Source organism: Chiloscyllium plagiosum, chromosome 19 (genome assembly GCF_004010195.1).
Source record: "Chiloscyllium plagiosum isolate BGI_BamShark_2017 chromosome 19, ASM401019v2, whole genome shotgun sequence".
NCBI lineage: Eukaryota > Metazoa > Chordata > Chondrichthyes > Orectolobiformes > Hemiscylliidae > Chiloscyllium > Chiloscyllium plagiosum.
In genome coordinates this window covers 2,627,987-2,652,577 of record NC_057728.1, presented here as the reverse complement: position 1 = coordinate 2,652,577, position 24,591 = coordinate 2,627,987, and the positions used below count along the sequence as shown (strand labels likewise).

At 41.5% G+C, this 24,591-nt stretch overlaps 1 protein-coding gene across 2 annotated transcripts in view; it reads left to right on the top strand.

Annotated features, from left to right (window-relative positions):
- Positions 1 to 24,591, top strand: part of creb3l2 (cAMP responsive element binding protein 3-like 2) — a 92,083-nt gene that overhangs the window by 23,352 nt on the left and 44,140 nt on the right. For both annotated transcript variants that reach the window (XM_043708944.1, XM_043708945.1), the window contains 2 exons: positions 2,528 to 2,735; positions 8,038 to 8,246. In XM_043708944.1, coding sequence (XP_043564879.1) covers positions 2,528 to 2,735; positions 8,038 to 8,246 — 417 coding nt within the window. The remainder of the gene's footprint in view (positions 1 to 2,527; positions 2,736 to 8,037; positions 8,247 to 24,591) is intronic.

Here is a 24,591-nt window from a genome sequence, read left to right as displayed (position 1 = left end):
AAAGTGAGGGCTGCAGATGCTGGAGATCAGAGCTGAAAATGTGTTGCTGGAAAAGCGCAGCAGGTCAGGCAGCATCCAAGGAACAGGAGAATCGACGTTTCGGGCATAAGCCTGAAGAAGGGCTTATGCCCAAAACGTCGATTCTCCTGTTCCTTGGATGCTGCCTGACCTGCTGTGCTTTTCCAGCAACACATTTTCAGCATAACTAAACTAAAACTAATTATTAAACATACCCTTCCTGATAACTAGCTATTAGGAACACGTGAGGGCATGATGGAATGTTTGTACTTGCCCAGATGAGTGCTGCTTCAATGGTAATTAGGTTTGACTTCATCCAAGGCAGAGTCGTTCCCAACCACCACCTTAGTCATTTGCTCTATCAACAATGCACCCTGGCTGAAATGTCTACCATCTACAAGATGCACTGCAACCACTACCAAGGTTACTTGAATAGCACTTTCTAAACCATCAATGTTTATGTCAAGAGCAGCAGATGCTTAAGAATGCTAATATCTATGCACTTCCTTTTAAATGATGCACTTTCCTACTGAGAAATCTGTTTAGATTCCTTGTTGTTGGGTTGAAATCCTGCAATTCCCTTCCTAATAGCACCATAGATATGTACTTACAACATGTGAACACAGTGGTTGAAGAAATCTATATGTTATCACCTTCTCAAGGAAGGTTAAGGTTGGGCAAGGTGTTTGATTGGATGGGAAGAGTGAAGGATATTCTATTGTGCTGCTTGTTGTTAGGCTTTAGAGAGTCTGGTATAGATTCCGTTGTCACAGAAAATATAACCTCTGAGTTCCCCTTTTAGGTCTTATGTTTCTTGTCAATGGCAAACACTAGATTGATTGCAGTGCTGGTACTGTCATTAATCTGAATGCACTTGGTCTGTCCAGAGCTGGTCATTGCCTTCGAATTGTGTGATTCAAATGCTATATTGTATGTTGCCTCTCTTTTACATATTTCTATACAGTGGGGTGAACTCCTAGCAATGCTCAAGGAGCTGAAAGTTATCTGCAGTTCCAACTCAAACATTTCATACTCCCGATATTGAGATTTTTCAAGGAACCTGTACAATGTCTAGCTTGCAAATGAGCAAACTTTTCCTAAGTGTTTGATACGTGGGATTTTTAGTTAATTTCTTCTCACCGGTGTTGACCTGCTTCCCCTTTGTGTGGCATTGCTATAACTATTCTGTTGAGATTATACATATTGGAAACTATTAAAGTGCAAACATATTCTCCCACGCAGCAACACCTCTGTGGGCGGCACGGTGGCACAGTGGTTAGCACTGCTGCCTCACAGCGCCGGAGACCTGGGTTCATTTCCCGCCTCAGGCGACTCTCTGTGTGGAGTTTGCACATTCTCCCAGTGTCTGCATGGGTTTCCTCCGGGTGCTCTGGTTTCTTACCACAGTCCAAAAATGTGCAGGTTAGGTGAATTGGCCAAGTTAAATTGCCCGTAGTGCTAGGTGAAGGGGTAAATGTAGGGGAATGGGTCTGGATGGGTTGTGCTTCGACGGGTCGGTGTGGACTTGTTGGGCCGAAGGGCCTGTTTCCACACTGTAAGTAATCTAATCTAATCTAATCTCTGCTGGAGGAATTTGTAGAGCATGAAGAACCATGCTATTGTACTATTGTATTTTAGCTAGTTCAGGTTTAACAAACAAATACAAGCTGCCTACTGCTTCTGTTTTATTGCTATCTTTTGGATCCATTGAAAGAGTATCAAACTTAATCAGTACCTTTAAACAGTATCAAACAACACAGAATACTGGAGAAACTGAGGTCTGGCAGCATCTGTGGAGAGAGAAACAGTTAATGCTTTGAGTCCAGTATGATTTCTTTTGCTCCAAGACTTTCTCTGTTTGTTTCAGATTTCCAGCCTTAGGCTTCATGTGTTACTTATTCCTTGTTTTCCTTGTGAAGATGTTTCTTTTCTTTTGTATGAGGGGGTGAAGTGAATTGAGTAGCATATTTATAACTCCAAATCATTAAGGATTTCTTCATTCCAACCACATTGAGTGCTTCTGAGTTTCACTGACTGCTGCATAGCAGCCCAACAGCTCTGGTAACGCTACTGGCAGATTCAATGTTCACCATGATCGTCAATCACTTTGTTTCATGCAAACCTGTATTGCCAAAGCCATGCAGCTATTCCTTCCATTTTAACTCATGGCTTCACCAGTGTGTCGATAAAACAACTGACATTTTTCTCAGCAAGAATTCATGCACTCACCCTTGTCCCATAGCTTCTTTATAATGTTTGTCCAGGAAAGCTGAAACAGTGGTATGTTGCCATTGCATGCAATTATCTATCAGAAGAAAGCAGTGCACTTGAATGCATTTCCCAATACAACCACTAATGTTAGAAAGAACAATTGTCCCTAATCTGTTTTCTACAAATTTCCATGACTTTTCACTAATTTTCCATGGCTATTTTATTCTTGAAAATGTTACCAATGCCAAGCTCTCGCCTGAGTTATCGTGCATAATTATTCTTCTCTTGCATGTTTCAGCACTTCACTGAAATGTTGGATGAGCTTTCCAAGGATATGCTGCATCACCTTTTCAATGATCCTTTCCTTTCGGACAAAAGTGAGCTGATGGATGCAGAACTGTCGCCTGCTCCACACATTCAAGCTGAGCACAGCTACTCTCTGGCAGGCGACTCCCGGCCGCAATCCCCACTCACACAGATCTCGACTGAAGAGGATTTCAGTGAAGGTATTAATGTGACATCTTCGTTTCCGAGTTCGGTTTCAACTTAAAAGTCTAAATCCATTTTTTAAAAAAAAAAACAGCTTTTGTAATGCCTCACAACCCTTATTGAGTTCTTTGAGGAAGTGATGGTGAAGGTAGAGCAGTAGATGTGGTGTACATGGATTTTAGCAAGACATTTTATAAGGTTCAAAGGAGAAAGTGAGGACTGCAGATGCTGGAGATCAGATTTTAAAAATATGTTGCTGGAAAAGCGCAACAGGTCAGGCAGCATCAAAGAAGGAGAATCGAAGTTTCGGGCATAAGCCCTTGTTCAGGAATGAGGAGTGTGTGCCAAGCAGGCTAAGATAAAAGGTAGGGAGGAGGGTCTTGGGGGGGGGGGGGGGGTGTGTGTGTTGGTAGGCTCCTTCAGAAAGTAAAGAGGCATGGGATACAGGGAAATCTGTCTATCTGGATTTAGAATTGGCTGACCCATAGATGACAGAGTGGTGGTAGATGGAAAGTATTCAGCCTGGACCCTCTCCAGTGGTGTTCTGCAGGGACTTCTAGTAGGTTTTGGGATCTCTGCTCTTGGTGATTTTTAAAATGACTTGGGATGAGAAGTGGAAGGGTTAGTAAGTTTGCCAATGACATGAAGGTTGGTGGAGTCGTGGATAGTGTGGAGGGCCGTTGTAGGTTACAATGGAACATTGATAGGATGCAGAACTGGGCTGATAAATGGCAGATGGAGTTAAACCTGGAAAAGTATGAAGTCATTCACTTTGGAAGGTTGAATTTGAATGCAGAATACAGGGTTAAAGTCAGGACTCATGGCAGGGTGGAGAAACTGGGATTGTGGGGTCTATGTCCATACATCCCTTAAAGCTGCCACCCATATTAATAGGATTATTAAGAAGGTGTATGGTGTGTTGACTTTCATTAGGAGGAGAATTGAGTTTAAGAACAGTGAGGTTATGTTGCAGCTCTATAGACCCTGGTTAGACCACATTTGGAATATTGTGTTCAGTTCCGGTTGCCTCAGTGTAGGAAGGATGTGGACGCCTTAGAGGGGGTGCAGAGGAGATTTACCACGATGCTGCCTGGACTGGACGGCATGTCTTATGAAGAAAGATGGAGGGAGCAAGGGTTTTCTCATTGGAAGGGTGAGAGGTGACTTGGTAGAGGTGGACAAGATATTGAGAGGCAGAGATAGAGTGGATAGCCAGAGACTTTTTCCCAGGGCGGAAATGTCTATCATGAGGGGCCATAATTTTAAGGTGATTGGAGAAAGGTTTAGGGGAGGTGTCAGAGGTAGATTCTTTACTCAGAGTGGTGGAAAGCACTGCGAGTAGTGGTAGTCGAGTCTGATGCATTAGCGATATTTAAGTGACTTTTGAATAGGCACATTGGAAGTTAGTACAATGAAGGGTATGCAGGTTAGTTTGATCTTTAGAGTAGGATAGAAGGCCAGCACAACATTGAGCCAAAGGGCCTGTACTGTGTTGTACTGTTCCATATTCCATGTTCTATGTTTTAATTTATGCTGGAAGTTGCTTTGTTTACAAATTGGAACTATTTTGAATAATCTAATTCTGCAGTATAGAACATTGTGTGGGAGCTGTACTGGTAGAATTGGGATTTATTCAAAATAAGCCTGGAGTCTCCAATAGTAGAGTCCTGCATCTGCATGAGAGTGCTTAGTTGGTATTTTGATGTTACCCTAGATTCTATTTTGGAGAAAGTCAAATACATTTACTTGTCGAATGCTAAATGTCCATCCAGGAGGCCTGCAGAATGAGCTCCAACAGGTACGACCTTGGGGCTTTGCCAAGTTTTCTGAGCTCAGTTGGCCTCTGGGTAAGGGTGATGTTTTGACCTCCAGGGTCTGGTTTAACAAGTTAAAAATTGAGCAGTTCCTTTTTCTGATACTGCCCAGTGACCCGTGCTTCCAAGGACAGAGCTGAGCTATAATGGTCCATTTGCTTGAATAACCAGATAACTTGTTGTCTGGGCTTAAACTTGGAGATGGTGTTATTCCATTTTGGCCTTCTACAGAGAATAGATGGGGAAGATTTTGTCAGCAGTCTGATATTTTACAGTTGTAGATCTTTTCAGTCTGGGAGAGAAAAATCACAAGACAGATCTTGTTTCATCATTCACCAGCACAGCCAAATAAGGAAACTGATTTAATTTTCTTTTTTACTCCCATACTCTACAGCGAGAGGTAAAGCAATATATCTAGTGTGCTTGAAGTTGAGGTCTTATCCGACTTTAACAAGTTGTTGGCTGGTGTGTATTACCAACTGTTTTGTTGAATATAGTACTTGCACTCTATCACAACCAGGAATGAATATTTCTGTTCTGTGGCTTAGCAGAAGAATGTTGAGCTGCAGAACATCTGATTGGAACAGTTACGTGTTACGAGTCAATGAGTATTCCTGGAATTCTGGGATAATCGCTTACCTGTGGCGAGCTCCCAATGGACTGCTGTTGGGAACTTCCAAACCGAGCATGGAGTTTTGAAGCATTGACATAGTCATTTAAAAGGCTCCAGTTTGAAATAAACAGAAAGACAGGAATTAAGTATGTACAGTATGGGGACAATGTGATGGTTGGCAGCCATTATGCGGAAGGTGTTTGGGTGATAGATTATCCTGGATTCCATTTCCGAGAAGATCCCTAATTGCCCTAGCGAAAGTGGTAGTGGAGCTCCCGCCTTGAGCCATTGCAGGCTATTTGGTGCAGGTACATCCACTGAGTTGTAGGAAGGGGTTTCCAGGATTTTGTCCCACCAACATTGAAGTAATGGTGGTATATCTCCAGGTCAGGATGGTGAGTGCCTTTGGTGAGTAGTGTTCCCATGAATCTGCTGCCTTTGTCCTTCTAGATGGTTTGGTCAAGGGCTTGAACGTGCTCCCAAGAAGCCTTAATTAACTTCAGCCATGTATCTTGTACATGGTGTATCCAGGTGCTAGTGAGTATCAGTGGCGGAGGAATGAATGTTTGTGGATGTGGTGGCAGTCAAGCAGAATGCTTTATCCTGGATGGCGACAAGCCTAGCATGTTGTTGGGATTGCACTTATCCAAGCAAATGGAGACTGTTCCATCACACTCTTGACCAGCGTTCCCTCTAAGCTGCTACGATATTCTACACACAATAATCAGTGTGTCAATATTAATTTCCAATTCTGGAAATTGCAATTGTACACTGACCTCAGGATTGTGCAGAAGGAAAAACAGGAATGCTGCTCTTGTGCTTTATAGATGGTGGACAGGTTTTCAGGTGTCAGGAGGAGGTTATGGAGACAGGAAGATGTGTAGGGGCTGGAGCAGCTTACAAAAATAGGGAGGTGTGTCGAGTCTGGAGGAACGAACACCGCTAGTGAGGTGTGTAGCGGATAGAGGAGGTTGGAGATAGGGAAGGTTGTAGGGGCTGGAGGCAGTTGCAGAGATTGGGAGGAGTGTAGTGGCTGGAGGAGGTGACAGATAGGGAGGAGTGTAGAGGCTGAGGGAGGTTACAGAGATAGGGAGGTGTATAGTGGCTGGCGAAGTTTACACAGTTGGGAGGTTTCTAGGGGCTGCAGGAGATTACAAAAAAAGGAAGGGTGTACAGTTGTGGGGTGAGATAACAGTGATAGGATATCAAGTGGGGACTGGAACAGGTTACAAAAATAAGGATGATTCCATGATTCCCAACCTCTGGCCTGCTTTTGTAACCACTGTATTTATATGGCTAGTCCAGTTCAGTTTCTGGTCAATGGCAATCCCCAGATTGTTGATAGTATCGGATTGAATGTCAAGGGGTGATGGTTAGATTGTCTGCAGTTGAAAATGGTCATAGTCTGTCATTTGTGTGGTGAAAATGTTAGTTGTTGTTTATCTGCCTAATTTTGGATTTTGTCCAGTTCTTATTGCAAATGGATACAGACAACTTCTGTATCTGAAGTGGTGTGAGTAATGGTGAATGTTGTGCAATCATCAACTAATGTTCCCAGTTTTGACCTTACAATGGAGGTCATTGAAACCACTGAAAATTTGTTGAGCCTAGGATACTGTCCTGAGGAACTCTTGGAGCCGAGGTGACTGACCGCCAACAACCACAAACCTGTTTTGTTAGATTTTACTTCAACCAATGGAGAATTTTCTCTTTGATTCCCATGGATCCCAGTTTAGTTAGGGCTCTTTGATCCACATCGCTCAGATGCTGCCTTGATGTCGAAGGCAGTCACTGACTCTTCACTTCTGGAGTTCAGCCCTTTTCTCATCCTTGAACTTCGGCTATAGTTAGGTCAGGAACTGTGTGGGCCTGGCAGAACCCAAATGAAGGCCAGTGAGCTGTGTCTTTTTTTTTGAGTAAATTTGCTTGACAGCTTCCATCAATTTGCTGATGATCGAAAGTACACTAGAGTGGTATTTGTGGCTGGAATGGATTTGTCCTGCTTTTTGTGTACAGAACATACCCAGGAAATTTTTCACATTGTTGGCTTGATCCCAATGTTGTATCTGAACTGGAACAGGTCGGCTCGGGATGCAGCTAGTTCTGGAGCATAAGTCTTCATTGTTGTTACTGGAATATTGTCAGGGGCCATTTACAATATCCAGTGGCTTCAGCTATTTCTTGATTTATCGTTTGGCTGGAACCCTCAGGAGGAGACTGATGTAAGTCATCCAATCAGTAACATCACTGGCTGAAGATAGCTGCAAGTTCTTTAGCATTGTCTTTTGAACAGATGGGCTGGGCTCTCCCATTATTGATGTTGGCAATATTTGTTCCAGTGAGTTTAAATGCCAACTATCATTCACAATTTGCTGTGGCATGACTGCAGAACCTGCAGATCCAATTGGCTGGTTCTAACATTGTTTAGCTCTACACAATCATATGCTGCTTCTGCTGTTTGACATACACACAGTCCTCTATTGTCAGATTAACTCCACATATTTAGATATACCTGGTGCTGCTTCTAGAATGCATTGATCATTGAAACAAGGTCTTGAAGGTAATTGTAGAGTGAGGAACATGCTGGATAGTGAAACTACAGATTGTAGTTGAATAAGTTCTCCTGAGGGTTCACAGTGCCTCTTGGATGTAAACTCTTGTGCTGATAGATCTGTTCCAGATGTGGACAGTAAATCTGAAGAATTTGCATTATGACTTGATGAACAAAAGTAAATAGCATAGAAGGTTTTACACACTGTCTGGATGATTACATGGAAATCGTTCCCAATGCTATAAATAAAGTCCTTTCAAATATGAAACTGATTTATATTTTTTAACAGCTGTCAAACTTTGTAAAATCTGTGAAATTCTTTTTCATATTTTTCTCTGCAGATATGGAGTGTGAATCCTGGTCAGTGGGCTCTGATCTAAAGCCAATCACATTGAAACATGAAGCTCTCCTTTGTGATAGTAACTGTCTTGCTCCTTCTGTTACCTTAACAACCGCAACCACTTCTGTGGGCGATGTCGTACTTGAGACGTACAAGATGGACACAGCCTCTGTGACTGAATCAGGTCTTGATGCAATCCCAGATGGTGAGGTGAGAGCTACCCTTTGTGTCTCAGTTTGTATTTCTGGGGTTGTCTCTGAATCTTAGGCTACCCTGAGTTTGCTGATTATAAGTGGACAATTGATTGTGCTGGAATGCTAATGCTATTTAAGCGAAATGATTCCGACTTGTAATGGTAGAATTTTGCTTAGGTGTGATGCCTTCCCCTTTTACTCCTTATTATCCTTGCTAACTATCCTGAGCCATGGTAAATGGCTTATAAGCTTTGGTAACACAGCTATTAGATTTCATAGTTCCCAGTGAAGAGTCTGGGTTGAGGGATGGTGTCAGGTAACTTTTATTGCAACTTTACGTTTTCGTACAGCTTTGTTTCTCAGAGCAGTAAGGCACACAAAAGGCTTCCGAATGTTTTAACTTATACAGTTTAAACTTTGAGCACGCACATCTCCCCTTTTGATTATGATTGGTCACAGCAGTAAGTTATCCCTTTGAAATTCGCTGTTTGGTACAGCATTTTATATAGTTCAAGCTTGCCTCAGCAATTTTAATGTATTTCTAATTAAGCTAATTATATCACTGAATGACAAAGAGATGGACAGGCTTGTGGTCCACCACTTGTCCTTCATGATGTTTCCCAAATTATCTCCCTTCTTGAGGCTTTTCACAATGGCTACTTTATTCAAGTAACATTGGCCCAGCTACACCATGTTCACTGCCAATTAATTGGATAATCACCTATTACTTCAGGACCTTTTAAATTCTTCATCACCGGAAATACAAAAGAATATTGATTTTAAATCCGTTTCAACAAAGTTATGTGGTTACACCTAATGTTCTTAATGTATTCATTCAATCCACATTTCAATGTCTGCTAATTTGTGTACCTACGATTCATTTCTCCCTGTAATGATATGGGGGGCTGCTTTTACTGTCTGAAATTGGTTTGAACCTTTTCCTCTCATGCTTTTAGTGACTTTTCTTGTATATAAATGATTCTATAATTTCTTCAAACCTATATCTATGATTATCTGGAGTCTTAATTAAAACCTACTCTTAATATTGTAACATATTGATTAAATAATTCAAGAGCACTAATGTGTGTGAAATGTTCTTATCTATGTCTTATGCATAAGCAATTGCAGCTGCACATTCTATCTCAGTCCAGTAACCTTGGGTCAACAGAGCTATTCTACTTGTGTAGACTACATTAAGCAAATATTTTCCCAAGCTCTGTAACTACAGTCAGCCATGTTCTGCTGCATTAGCAAAAGGCAGCCGTCAGCCATTTCGTGTTGCTCAGTCATGGGCATCCCTAACAACAGGTCTGTCTCCCGTATATCAGCATCCCAACACAAATTAACCTTCGGGAATATAAGGACAATGGCCTATTCCAGCTCTTTTGTTTTTGTGTAGTTCTTTCATGGGATGTGGGCATTCCTGGCTAGGCCAACCTTTATTGCTCTTTTGTAATTGTTTAGAGTAAATAACATTGCTATGGTTCTAAAGTCACACATAGGCCAGATCAGTTAAGGCAGGGAGATATCTTTTCCTAAAGGTCACTCATGAACCAGATGGGTTTTATGAAAATAGATAGTAGTTACATGGTTTGCCTCTTCATTCCAGATTTTTATTGAATTAAGATCCCACTACCTGCCATGATGGAATTCAAACCCATGTACCCATTACATTAGCCTGGAGTTCTGACTTGGTAGTCCAGACTAGTCTTATGATCATATGGTTTAAATTAATACCACATTAGAATGATCACTCTTGAAGAATAACCAGCTAAATCCCATTGAGGAGTAAAGCATGAATAAGGTCCACTAATATCATTGCATTGGAATAATGCAAATCAACTGCAAATCGCTTTGATATTTCAAAGCTTCTATACAACATTAAAATGAATTATCAAGCTCTCTGTGTTTGTGCCCTGACCATTACAGTTGCTGTGCATCAATCCGAAAGTAGGCATGTTTGCTACATTCTTAACACTTAAAAAAGGATATGCACACAAACTAAATACACTTGGAAAAATACAAACCTATCCTGCTTTTCCCCCCACAGTATATCTCAAATCTCATCTATTGCCAGAAATGCATCCAATGTTTCCTGAACTGGCAGGGACTGTCTTCTTCCAACTCCTCTCTGCTAACCTCCTGCACAGCTCTTCAGTGCTTTAGTCAAATATGTTCTGCCTGAGCTTTCCTAATTTGAAACTACTGTTTTAGTGCTATTTGAACCCATTGCTATATCTGATTTGCCTGGTTCAAGCTTGTCAGTTCCCTTCAATATTTTGGGAACATTAGTTATATGATCTTGATGCCTGCTCCAAGGAAATTATCTTTTCTAAAAATAAGAATCCTCTTAAATTCTTGATTCTGAACATCGGAAATTTTGTGGCAAATTTAGTTGCTAGAAACCTGAAATATATGGGAAGAACTACTGGAAATACTCAGGTCAGGAAACATCCGAGGTAAGAGAAACCGTTAACGTTTTGTCAGAATGCTCCTCAATCTGCAATTCCTATTTTACTAATGCATCAGGTTGAAATTTTTTTTAATCAGAAATGTGCGATTAGAAGATTGATTGATTGATTAAGGAAAATGATCCTGTCTCAGCCCTGAAACGATGAATAAGGACATTGAGGTTCTACTTAAGAACAAAAAAGAATCATATAAGGAGGAACGTTGATTATCCGCAGGACACGGGCAGGCAGTATTTCATTTGGTTAATCGAGTTCCAGATAATCAAATGCCGGATAACATAGTTTAGCCGAGCATTGGGACCTTGTGATCTTGCTGGATAATCCAATATTCGGATAATCGAGGTTCCTCTGTATTAGATATAAATAACTGGGTTCAAATGAATCTGTTGAACAGTGTAAGGAATGCAGGGGTATTCTTAAGGTGGAGATCAGGAAAGCAAAGAGAGGATAGTTTGATAAGAAACAGTCAGCATGGGGCAGGTCATACCTCATAAGCCTTATTGAAATCTTTGAGGATGTGACAAAACACAGTGTTGAAGGTAGAGTAGTGGATGTGGTGTACATGGATTTTAGTAAGGCATTTGATAAGGTTCCCCATGGTAGGTTCATTCAGAAAGTAAGGAGGCATGGGATACAGGGAAATATGGCTTTCTAGATACAGAATTAGCTGGCCCATAGTAGACAGAGGGTGGTGGTACATAGAAAGTATTCATTCTGGAGCTCGGTAACCAGTGGTGACCTACAGGGATTGGTTCTAGGACCTTTGCTTTTTCTGATTTTTATAAATGATTTTGATGAGGAAGTGGAAGGGTGGGTTAGTAAGTTTGTCGATGATCCAGGAAGGTTGGTGGAGTGGTGAATAGTGTAAATGGCTGTTGCAGCTTGCAATGGGACATTGACAGGATGCAGAACTGGGCTGATAAGTGGCAGATGGAGTTCAACCTGGAAACGAGTGAAGTGATTTGGAAGGTCAAATTTTAATGCAGATTACAGTTAAAGGCAGGATTCGTGGGACAGAGGGATCCTGGCCCTATGTCCATAGATCCCTCAAAGTTGCCACCCAGGTTGATAGGGTTGTTGAGAAGGCATATGGTGTGTTGGCTTTTATTAGCAGGGTGATTGAGTTTAAGAGCCACGAAGTTATGCTGCAGCTCTGTCGAGCCCTGGTTCGACCACACTTGGAATATCGTGTTCCCTTCTGGTCACCTCATTATCGGAAGGATGTGGAAGCTGTAGAGAGGGTGCAGAGAAGATTTTCCAGGATGCTGCCTGGACTGGAGGGCATGTCTTATGAAGTAAGGTGGAGGGAGCTAGGGCTTTTCTCACTGGAGTGAAGGAGGATGAGAGGTGACTTGATAGAGGTGTACAAGATGATATGAGGCATAGATAGAGTGGATAATTAGAGACATCTTCCCAGGGCGGAAACGGCTTTCACAAGGGAGCGTAGTATTAAGGTGATTGGAGGAAGGTTTAGGGGAGATGTCAGAGGTAGGTTCTTTACACAGAGAGTAGTGGGTGCGTGGAATGCCCTGCCAGTAGTGGTGGTAGTGTCAGATATATTAGTGATGTTTAAGTGATGTTTGGACTGGCACATTGATGATAATATAATATAGGGTATGTAGGTTAGTTTGATCTTAGAGTAGGATAAAAGGTCAGAAAACATCGATGGCCAAATGGTCTGTACTGTGCTGTACTATTTTTTTAAAATCTATTTTTATTGAAAAATAGATTTTTTAATATTGATTAGATTAGATTACTTACAGTATGGAAACAAGCCCTTTGGCCCAACAAGTCCACACTGACCCTCCGAAGAGCAACTCACCCAGACCCATTCCCCTACATTTACCCCTTCACCTAACATTATGAGCAATTTAGCATGGCCAATTCACCTAACCTGCACATCTTTGGACTGTGGGAGAATGTGCAAACTCCACACAGACAGTTGCCTGAGGCAGGAATTGAACCCGGGTCTCTGGCACTGTGAGGCAGCGGTGCTAACCACTGTGCCACCATGTACAATAAATACAAAGCAATACAATTCAAAACAGTACAAAGAAAGAATACCAAAAAAAGTTTTTAAAAAAAAAACAAAACGCCCTCATGTACAAATGTATAAATATGTATTTCAAAGAAATGAAAAAGACCTAACTACTTAAATAATAACCAACAACAAACATTATTATTAATAATAATAATACAACTCAGCAAAACAAAACACTAACCTTTGAATATTGAGAGCATTAATTTTCACGTATTCATGCATTCGCAGTTCCCTCTCTCCTAGTTATTGGACTCCTAAAACACAATCGTTATGGTTATATAAAAGTCCTTATTAGTGTGGCGGACAAATCTGTGTTCAGGCATTTCAAAAAGGGCCACCATGTTTTATAGAAATTCTCAGTTTTGTGGTGTACCACACTTGTAAGAAAATTCAAGGAGATATGCTCTATAATAATCTTTTCGCCAACCCAACAGGCCTGGGAGATTTTCAGACACCCAACCTAACAAGATATTCTTGGAGAGAAAGTGAGGATGTTGAAAAGTTTTTTTTTGTGCGCATCTACAGGGAACACACTGGGCAAGCCAAGAAGGAGAGAAATCGGGTCCTTCTCCATCCTTACACCCTAAATCCCCTCCTTTGCACCCGCCACAACATTCCAGTATGTTTGAAGCCTGCCACAGAACCAGAGTCAATGGGTAAGAGTGCCCATACTAACTTTACACTTGGGGCATGTTGAAGATACCTCTGGTTTAAATTTTGACAAACGATCCAGAGCCAAATGGACGCTGTGGAGAATCTTCAAATGTAAAGCATGGGTTCTATTGCAAGTTGATATCTTTCTTGCATTTTCCCAAATATCTTCCTATGCCTCTGAGGAGGCCTCAGCGCCTAGCTCTCTCTCTCCCAAACCGTGTAAAGTCAATTGAACTCACCTGAGGGGGCACTCCCCAATTGATGATATAAAGTTCTGACAGAAAGCGTACTTTCAGTACTGAGCACCCTCCTCTCTGTCAGATTTGTAGGAATCAGTCAAAAGTGTAGTTTTTTTTAAAATAAAATCCCTAACTTGAAAAAAATGAAAGAGGTCCCTGTTAGATAACCCATATTTCTGTGCTGACTGATCAAAGGACATCATTGTACGTCCCTCAAATAAATCACCCCTGCACTACACACCTCTAGCTGCCCAATGTTTGAATCCTGAATCATCATCCCTGGTTGAAAACCCGGCATACCCACCACAGGTATAAGAAAAGATGTTTTGCCAATATTGCCTTCCCCCTGCCGAATTGCCCTCCGTGCTTTAACAGGATTGATAACTATTGGGTTATGGCAATATTCCTTAACTGTCTTCATTTTGTCCAAAAACAGCAAGCTTTTAAGGGGGCACATTGCCTGAGAGGTTTCGATATCTAAGTAAAAACAAGGACTGCGGATGCTGGAAACTAGAGTCTAGATTAGAATGGTGCTGGAAAAGCACAGCAGGTCAGGCAGCATCCGAGGAGCAGGAAAACCGACTTTTCGGGCTAGACTCTGGTTTCCAGTATCTGCAGTCCTTGTTTTTACCTCGTTGATTTTAACCCTACTGCGAATCCTCTGGCAAGGATGCCTGTCTTGAAGAAGTTTTCCTCCTCACTGTACAAGAATCTCAGTGAGTGTCTCTCTCTCTCACTGCAACCCCCAGGGCATCTCCTCTGCCCTGAAACTACTCTTTGCTACCTTCCACCCACCCTCCTCTCTGACCTATCACCTCCATCTCACCTATTGTACTCTATGCTACTTTCTCCCCACCCCAACCCTCTCTCATTTATCTCCCCACTTCGCAGGCGTTCTGCCTCTATTCCTGATGAAGGGCTTTTGCCCGAAACGTCAATTTTCCTGCTCCTCGGATGCTGCCTGACCTGCTGTGCTTTTCCAGCACCACTCTAATCTAGGTTTCAATATTTAACCAGATTGAAAGAGGTCCCCACAAGCCCAGTCACTCACTATAGATAAAAGTGAGTTTAGTTGATAGTTTTTACTGTCTGAAAGATCCACTCCCTCCAGTCTGGGGCAATTGCAGTTTAGCCAGTTTAATAAGGGGCCACGTACGATGCCAAATAAGAGACGATCCAGCCGTTTAGTCTCCTGAACATTCACTTATAAAAAAATCAGGGGGAGCATTTGTGTAGGGTACAATAAATGGGGGAGAATATTCATCTTAATAAGTGCTATCCAACCTAACCATGAGACTGGAAACACCTCTCATCTTTTGTTTCATTTTGTCAAATAATTGAACAAAATTACTTTAAACAACCGATCAAGAACTGTAGTGATGAATGCGCCCTAATACATAAAACTCCCCCGTGACTACTTAAATGGGAATCGAGATTCGCCCTCAAGACCTAGCCCATTCATAAGACCACCCATAGGCATAGCCTCTGATTTAGCAAAATTAATCTTGTACCCCAAAAAGGTGCCAAACGCACTGATGCAGTGTATCAGGTGAGGCACCAAAACTGCTGGATTTGACAAAAAAAATGAGGACATCGTCCATGTACAACGAAATCTTATGTAATTTTGACCCCACTTCGGGAGCCGATATATTGGGATCCCTATGAATCGTCTCCGCCAATACTTCAATCACCAATGTAAAAAGCAATGGTGAAAGGGGACAGCCCTGTTGGCTGCCCCTAAAAATGCTAAAATTGTTTGATCATACCCCATTGGTGATGACCGCAGTGAGAGAGTCACTGTAGAGAACCTTTACCCATCTTATAAAGGCTTCGCCCAAGCCAAACCGCTCTAGAGTATAAAAAAAGGTATGGCCACTCAACTCCGTCAAATGCCTTCTCTGCATCTAGAGGTATCACCAATCCCTGTATTGACTGGTGTTGACACACTTGAATTACATTAAGCAGCCTCCTAACATTATTGTAGGATCTGCGGCCCTTTATGAATCTCGTCTAATCCTCTTTAACAATAGAAGGTCACACAGTTTCCAGCCTTAACACAAGAGTCTTAGAGAGGATTTTAAAGTCATCATTTAAGAGGGAAATGAGCCTGTAATAAGCACAATCCTCCGGGACCTTCCCTTGTTTAAGAGTAAGCAAAATATTGGCTTCTCTTAGATGGCTGGAGATGATCATGACTGTACGAGTCTTTGAACATGTTGAGTATCAGGCCTGACTATATGCTTGTAAATTCCTCATAGAATTCGCTGGAAAGCCCATCAGGACCGGGCGCCTTTCCACTCTGATGTTGCTTCATAGCCTCCTCCACCTCTTGTTACTGTGGAGAAAGAAATAGAGGCTAGAGAACTCGAGGAAATAAATATTGATGTTTGAAAACAATTCAGATTGAGGTCTTAGAAAATGTAGATGTGGATAAATCTCTGGGACTTGATCCCAGAAGTTTGTGGGAAATTAGGGAGGAAATTGCAAGGCTCCTTGCAGAAATATTTAGTTCTGCTATAACAAGTTTCTTCAACATGAATTGGCGTTAACACAATTGAAAAATTTAGGTTGTTATTTGTAGAAAGCAAACTTTCCTTACCTGTATTGGTTATAACAATTCCGGCCCCTTCAGTGTAAATAGCACAGCTATTGCATAGTTTTTTTTTCTAATGCGAGATTCACGAGAACAGATCTAATGCATTATGTCATCTATAAATATGGGGAAAGGTGCCAAATGACTGGAAAACATTGTGCCTTCGCTTAAGAAGGGATGTAAGGAGATACCTGGGAACTATAGACCTGAGAGTCTGACATCGGTGGTGGACAAGTTGTTGGAAATGATTCAGAAAGATAGGATTTATATGCATTTGGAGAGGCAAGGAATGATTAGAGATAGTCAGCATGGGTTTGTGTGAGGGAAGTAATGTCTTATAAATTTGATTGAATAGAAGTAACCAATAAAATTGAAGAGCAGTAAACATTGCTTACTTGGACTTCTTCAGTGGAGCCTTTGACAAAGTTCTGCGTATTAGACTGATTAATAAATTTAGATCACATGGGATTCAAGGTAAGCTTGCCAATTGGTTAAAAAATTGGCTTAATGAAAGGGAGACAGAGTGATGGTAGACTGTTGTTTTTCAAACTGGAGGCCGATGACCAGTGGTGTTCCATGGGGATTGGTGCTGGGTCCACTTTTGTGGATCATTTATACTAATCATTTATATTAATGATTTAGATGGGAATATAGAAAGCATGGTTAATAGGTCTGTGGATGACACCAAGATTGTTGGTATAGGGGATAGTAAAAAAGGTTATCTAAGATTACGAAGAGGTCTTAGTCAATTCGGTCAATGGACTGATGAGTGACAGATGGAGTTTAATTTTGATAAATGAGAGGTATTGCATTTTGGTAAAATAAACAAAGGCAGCACTTATACAATTAAAAATAGGGCCTTTGGTAGTGTTTTAGAACAGGGAGTCCTGGGGGTTCAGGTACATAATTCTTTAAAGTTTGCAACACATATGGGGTGGTTAAGAAGGTGTTAAGCATGCTTGCCTTCATTGCTCAGACCTTTAGGTATCGGACTTGGGACATTATGTTGAGGTTGCACGGAACATTGGTAAGGCCTGTTCTTGAGTATTGTGTCCAGTTGTGGTCTCGTTTTTGTAAGAATGAAATTATTAAGCTAGAGAGGTTTCAGAAGTGATTTACCAGGATGTTAAATAAAAACTGAAAGAACTGTGGATGGTGTAAATCAAAGATAAAGAGAGAAGTTGGGGAAAGGCAGAGCAGGTCTGGCAGCATCTATAAAGAGAAATCAGTTATAGTTCCCAGAGCTGTTCTGAGGAAGGGTCACCGGACGCAAAAAGTTAACTCTGATTTCTCAGATGGTGCCAGACCTGCTGAGCTTTTCCAGCAACTTCTGTTTTTGTTTACCAGAATGTTGCTGGTAATGGAGAGTTTGAGTTATAAGGAGAGGCTGGATAGACTGGGACTTTTTTCACTGGAGTGTAGGAGGTTAAGAGATGACCTTAGAGAGGTTTGTAAAATCATGAAGGGTATAGATAATGTGAATAGGTTGGGGGATATCAAAACTAGGGGCAATATTTTAAGGCGAAAGAAAAAATATCTAGAAAATACATATGGGGCAATTGTTTTGTTTTAATAGTGATTCGTGTGTGGAATGAACTTCCAGAGGAAGTGGTGGATGTGGGTATAGTTACAACATTTAAAAGACATTTGGATAAGTTCGTGAATAAGAGCTGTTTGGAGGGATATGGGCCAGGAGCAGGTAGGTGGGACTAGTTTAGTTTGGGATTATGATTGGCCTGGACTGGTTGGATTGAAGGGTCTGTTTCCGTGCTGCATGACGATACCCTTAGTTAAATAGGTGCCAATTTAGGGAAGGTTAGAATGTTGAAAAGAGAAGTATTTAGCATGATTAAAATAAATGGATAAAAGCAAATTACTGCGGATGCTGGAATCTGAAACCAAAGAGAAAATGCTGGAAAATCTCAGCAGGTCTGGCAGCATCTGTAAGGAGAGAAAAGAGCTGACGCTTCGAGTCTAACTGACCCTTTGTCAAAGCTGGTCAGCTGAGCTTTGACAAAGGGTCAGTTAGACTCAAAACGTCAGCTCTTTTCTCTCCTTACAGATGCTGCCAGATTTGCTGAGATTTTCCAGTATTTTCTCTTTTTTTGGTTTAAAACAAATGGATATGTTTGAAGGCAGCTTTCCCAAAGACATGTAAGATAAAGATACCTTATTTAAGGCACAGGAGCTTGTGACCATAATGATGTTACTAGATCAAGAAAACTAAATAAAAAAAGCATCAAGGACAAGGCAATCATTATTGGTTAAGGTCATTTCCATTATTTAAAATGAAGTATGCTTCTAATCTGAGGCTTCATGGGAGTGTGTGTGGAAGGGGGATGTATTGATATTTAATCAAGTTTGATGATTAATTCACACAGTGAAACAAATTTAACCTGTAATGAATATGCAAGGCTTTAGAAGGTGGGACTTTGAATAATAATTCAGCGCATGACACCTTAGATTGACCCATACCAAGGTTGAAAACAACTTTTTATCCATCACATTAGCTCCATTACCTATTCAGTCCATCACATTTTGCCAGTGTGTGAAGGAAGTTCCATATAGGTAAGTCTTGTTTATCTCGTTTTGTTCTTGGTACTCAGGATGTACTGCTAGGAAACTGTAGGCAATGAGGGTATGTAGTTTGAAAGAAGTGTTGAATTGTCAGCCGTTGAAAGTATGGGTCAGGGTATTGTTCTGAGAGAACAGAAAGTTATTTTCAACATACAGGTATTTGAAGACAAAGCTGAGTTGAGGGCTTAAATGAAGTCAGATTTATTGAAGACTGTAACATTCCTGTTCAATTCTAGATTCACTAAAAATGCTGCAGTTTAATTAGCTATTCAGCCAACAAGGAACAATAACAACTTGAGTTCATATGTCTGCCAAAATGCCTAACCATTGTTCAAACATTGGTAACCTCTTTAATTAGAGGGGTGAAGTAATTAAACACTCCTCAACAGTGTTTTGGCTTTCCACATTGGGAAGTTTCCACTGCAGATAAAAACACGTGTGGAAATGAAAGACAGAGGCTCTGCCAGATCTTATGAAGTAATTACTTCTTTTACATTTGTCAATTGATGGGCTTCAGTTGATGTTCTAAGAATATATGGAGTTTTAAATACCACATCTAATGAAGCATGAATGAAAGTAAAACCATAAAATCAGCTTTATAGATGCTGATGGTTTACCCTGGAGGTGGGTGCAGGGTAATATTGCTGAGGTTCCATCCTATGTTGGGTAGTTGCAATGCTTTTGAAGTGCAAATCCATCACTTAGAGCAAGAGACAGCTTTTAAAACTTCTATGTTGCTGTGGTTCTGTTCGCCGAGCTGGAAGTTTTTGATGCAAACGTTTCGTCCCCTGTCTAGGTGACATCCTCAGTGCTTGGGAGCCTCCTGTGAAGTGCTTCTGTGGTGTTTCCTCCGGCATTTATAGTGGCCTGTCCCTGCCGCTTCCGGTTGTCAGTTTCAGCTGTCCGCTGTAGTGGCCGGTATATTGGGTCCAGGTCGATGTGTTTGTTGATGGAGATTGTGGATGGCACTCTATAAATGCCGGAGGAAACACCACAGAAGCACTTCACAGGAGGCTCCCAAGCACTGAGACAACTAGCCACGAAATGCCACGACCAGCTATCCTTAGTAGCCACACATGCAGACGACAAGCAACATGAATTTGGCTGGGACAACACTACCATTATAGGGCAAGCCAAACAAAGAACAGCCAGGGGATTCCTAGAAGCATGGCACTCATCCACAAACTCCATTAACAAACACATCGACCTGGACCCAATATACCGGCCACTACAGCCACCGGAAGAAACACCACAGAAGCGCTTCACAGGAGGCTCCCAAGCACTGAGGATGTCACCTAGACAGGGGACGAAACGTTTGCAACAAAAACTTCCAGCTCGGCGAACAGAACCACAGCAACGAGCACCCGAGCTACAAATTTTCTCACAAACTTTGAAAACTTCTGTGTTTTACCCAGTTAAAAGTAAAGAGCCTCTTGTTGATTATAAGCCAAAAAAAGGTACAAAAGTATATGTCCTGGTTAAAGGTGAATGTCAGCTCATACTGCTAGGGTACCTCTAAGCTCTCAGAACTCTACCATTTCTAATTTATGTTTGTGTCTTTGGTTCAGAAGACGTCTGCCCCAGAACTAATCACATGCCTAGCCAAGCTATTCTTGTACGGTTACAACATTAGCATCTCCATAACAAATGGAAAATTGCTCGGGTTATGTCCTTTGTACAAAAGTAGAACAAATCCAAACTGGCCAATTAATTTCCCCTTGGTCCACTCTTATCCATCAGCAAATGAAGGGCTCATCAACAGTGCAGTCAGGCAACATGTGCAAAGGAATAATGTGCTTTCTGATACTCAGTTTGGATTCTTCCGCAGCATTACAGCTTTGTCCAAACATGGCAAAGGAGCTAAACTCCAGTTGACAGTACTGTTCTTGACACCAACACTCTGTAAGGTATCAGGAAATCCTAGCAAAATCGGAATTGATGCAAATCAGGATAAACGCTGGGAGGAGCCATACCTAACAAAGAATAAGATGTTTGTTGGATGTTAATCATCTCATGCTCAGCACAAGTTTGCAGTAGAACCTCAAGGTCAATGTCCAACCATCTTTGTTTACTTCACCAATGATTAGATTACTTAGAGTGGAAAGAGGCCCTTCGGCCCAACAAGTCCACACCGACCCGCCGAAGCGCAACCCACCCAGACCAATTCCCCTACATTTACCCCTTCACCTTACACTACGGGCAATTTAGCATGGCCAATTCACCTAACCTGCACATGTTTGGACTGTGGGAGGAAACCGGAGCACCCAGAGGAAACCCACGCAGATACGGGGAGAATGTGCAAACTCCACACAGTCGTCTGAGGCAGGGATTGAACCCCTGTCTCTGGCGCTGTGAGGCAGCAATGCTAACCACTGTGCCACCGTGCCGCCCACCTACCTTTGATTGCACAATGTTCAGTTTCAAGTGCAGTTCCTCAGATACTGAAAGAGCTTGTGTTCATATGCAGCAAGACCAAGACGACAACAAGATTTGGACTGATGTGTGGCATAAATGTCGCTTATCACTTTGGTGCCAGCCAATGCCCATCTCCAACAAGGAAGAATCTGACCATCACCAATGTTCAAATTACATTACCATCAATGAATCTCCATAAATCAGGAGTGTGATGGAATACTCTTAATAGGATCAAGTTGACAAATTAATGAGGACTTTAGGATGACAGGACTGTAGTCATTAATTTCTTATACACGATGGGGAAGAAAATTAAATGTAACAGCCGCTCTAATGAGTTACAGAACACTTTCAAACTTTGTACAGATTACAGCATGCAGATTGCAATTCCCATACCGTCATATTATTTTTGTTTCCTACAGTCTTTCATAGGCATTGTCTGTTCTTCACCCAAGGCCTCTGATAGTGTGGCCTTTTACACAAGTAGCCTTGACTGTCTGAATGTCTTGTTTGTTCTTCATTTCTCTGTACATCTGTGGTTCCCATATGTTTTGCATATTACTGTCTAGACAGCTAACACTTAATCCTTACCTCCTTTAACTCCGCACTTGCCTGGATGAATGCAGCTCCATCAGCACTGAAGAGGCTTGACATCAGCCAGGACAAAGCAGCCCTCTTCAGAATGGATAAATTGTGATAGGCTGAATGGGCTTTCAAGGAGAAAGTGAGGACTGCAGATGCTGGAGATCAGAGCTGAAAATGTGTTGCTGGAAAAGCGCAGCAGGTCAGGCAGCATCCAAGGAACAGGAGAATCAACGTTTCGGGCATAAGTCTTCCTGAAGAAAGGCTTATGCCCGAAACGTCGATTCTCCTGTTCCTTGGATGCTGCCTGACCTGCTGCGCTTTTCCAGCAACACATTTTCAGTTCTGAATGGGCTTTCTAACCTGTAAGGTTTCATGTTCTAAGGAGCAGATTCCTTTTGTCATTTTAATTTCAGTCTCTAACCACTAGGTGGTGATGCATCATATTTTCTCTCCAAGTACACTTTAAAATGCAGCTGAAATATGTAACATTAACACAACATTACCATCTTCCTGCTTGAACACTCTTGGATCATGAGAATTGAAGCATTAAAGTAACATTAAAAAATTAAAACAAAATACACTGCAAATGCATTAAGGCTCCTTCCAAATCTGTGACTTCTCCCAACTAGATAGAAAAGGGCAGCGCCCACATGTGAACATAACCACCTACAAATTCCCCTCCAAGTCTCAACTGTCTTGACTTGGAAATGTATCGTTCTTCCTTTACTATCGCTGGGTCGAAGTCATGGACTCTTCCTGACAGGACTGTAGGTGTTCCTGCAGCCCAAGGACTGTGATGGCTTAAAAAGTAATCACACCACTATCATCTCTAGGGTAATTAGGGTTGCACAATAAATTATGGCCCAATCAGGGATGCCCCACGTGTCAGGAACAATGTTTTGTTTATAAATTGTATAAATTTGCCAAACTCTGGCACTGGAATTAATAATAGGAGCTTACAAATTACAAATGAAACTAAGTACAATATGTAAGTGAGCCAAAGAATAGAAGATAACTCTTAATGCAGGCACTTTGAATTAAGAATGAAGAAAAGGAGGAAAATGTTATATGGAATAAGGGTGCTGTCACTGATCCGCTTTTGCCTATACTTTGTCTTGAGCCTGACATTATTAAAGGTAAAGAATACACTACTTTCAAGAAGTGCTTGTCTTGCTTAACAAGGTGGTTTATTGCATGATACTGATATGTATGACTACATTACTAGTCTAACATGGTTACCAGGACACTCAGAATTTGTGTAGAATATGTCACAGGGGCAGGATGATGGCTCAGTGGTTAGCACTGCTGCCTCTCAGCACCAGGGACCTAGGTTCGATTCTACTGTCAGCTGACGTCTATGTGGAATTTGCACATTCTCCCTGTGTCTACATGAGTTTCCTCTAGGTGCTCTAGTTTCCTCCCATGGTCCAAACGATGTGCAGGTTAGATGGATTTGCCATGCTAAATTGCCTATTATGTACTGGGATGTGCAGGCTAGGTGGATTAACCATGGGAAATGCAGGGTTACAGGGATAGTTTGTGGAGGAGGGGTGGGGTTTTTTGGAATATGCTCTTCGGAAGATTAACTCCTTCAGAACCATTACCTTATGTGAAACATGCAAGGTTGTGCAGAGAAAGATGAAATTTCGTGCCAGGGATCTGAATTATGGACAAAACTGGGACTAGACTTTTCCCTCTGAGCAGAATGCATCTCATAGTAGCCTCAGAGTGCAGTACAGATCGTGGGAGGCAGAGAATGTTATGAAATGTTACCTTTGACCATTCCATAACATTATGTCGTCAATAGAATAAAGACAGACCGATTCAAAAAGTTAATAACCTTGGGACTGACATAAAGAACTTCCGGCAGACAATGATCAGCAAATGGACATCCAGACGGATGCCAAAAGAGTTTTATGTTGTTACTGGGAACTCTTCAGAATGGATAAATTGTGGTAAGCTAAATGGACTTTCTAACTGAAATAACTCCACAGCGGCAGGTATCCTGTTACTAAGTCGCCCTTTATTTACATGTGGAGAGTCCTTGACACTGACCCAGCTCCCAATCGGGGAGCTCATCTTCAAGAGGTCCACCTAGCTGACCTCATTACAGTCACTACACTAATCTGTCAGGATTTTGTGGTCAAGGGAGTAGACTGCTTTTGCCATTTAATTTCAGTTGCTGACCACTAGGTGGTGATGCATCATATTTTCCCTACATGTTAATTTGAAATGCTTTCTAAAAATATGTTTGTCTCTGTAAATTTCTTATATTTAAAAGGAGGATATCAACAATATTTTAAAAAAATTGAAATTATTGCACAATCATAGATGTATCTAACACATTTTTAGTACCTTTGTTTAACATTTAATTGAAGGTTTTGGTCTGAACTAGAGGCTTCTTTTTGTCCAGGGCTATGACAGTTTGGGCATATGTTCACTCTCCCAAAGTGCCTCAATACGATTTAAGTTCACCAGTTTTATTTTCAGACTAACAAATTATTTTTGATTTTCAAAACACTTTGAAGCAAAACTAAATGATTTTTTTTTCTAAATATGTACAACATGGAAACAGACCGTTCGGTCCAACCCATCCATGCAGACTAGATATCCCAACGCACCTGCCAGCACCCAGCCCATATCCCTCCAAACCCTTCCTATTCATATACCCATCCAAATGCCTCTTAAATGTTGCAATTGTACCAGCCTCCACCACATCCTCTGGCAGCTCGTTCCATACACTTACCAAGCTCTGCTTGAAAAAGTTGCCCCTTAGGTCTCTTTTATAT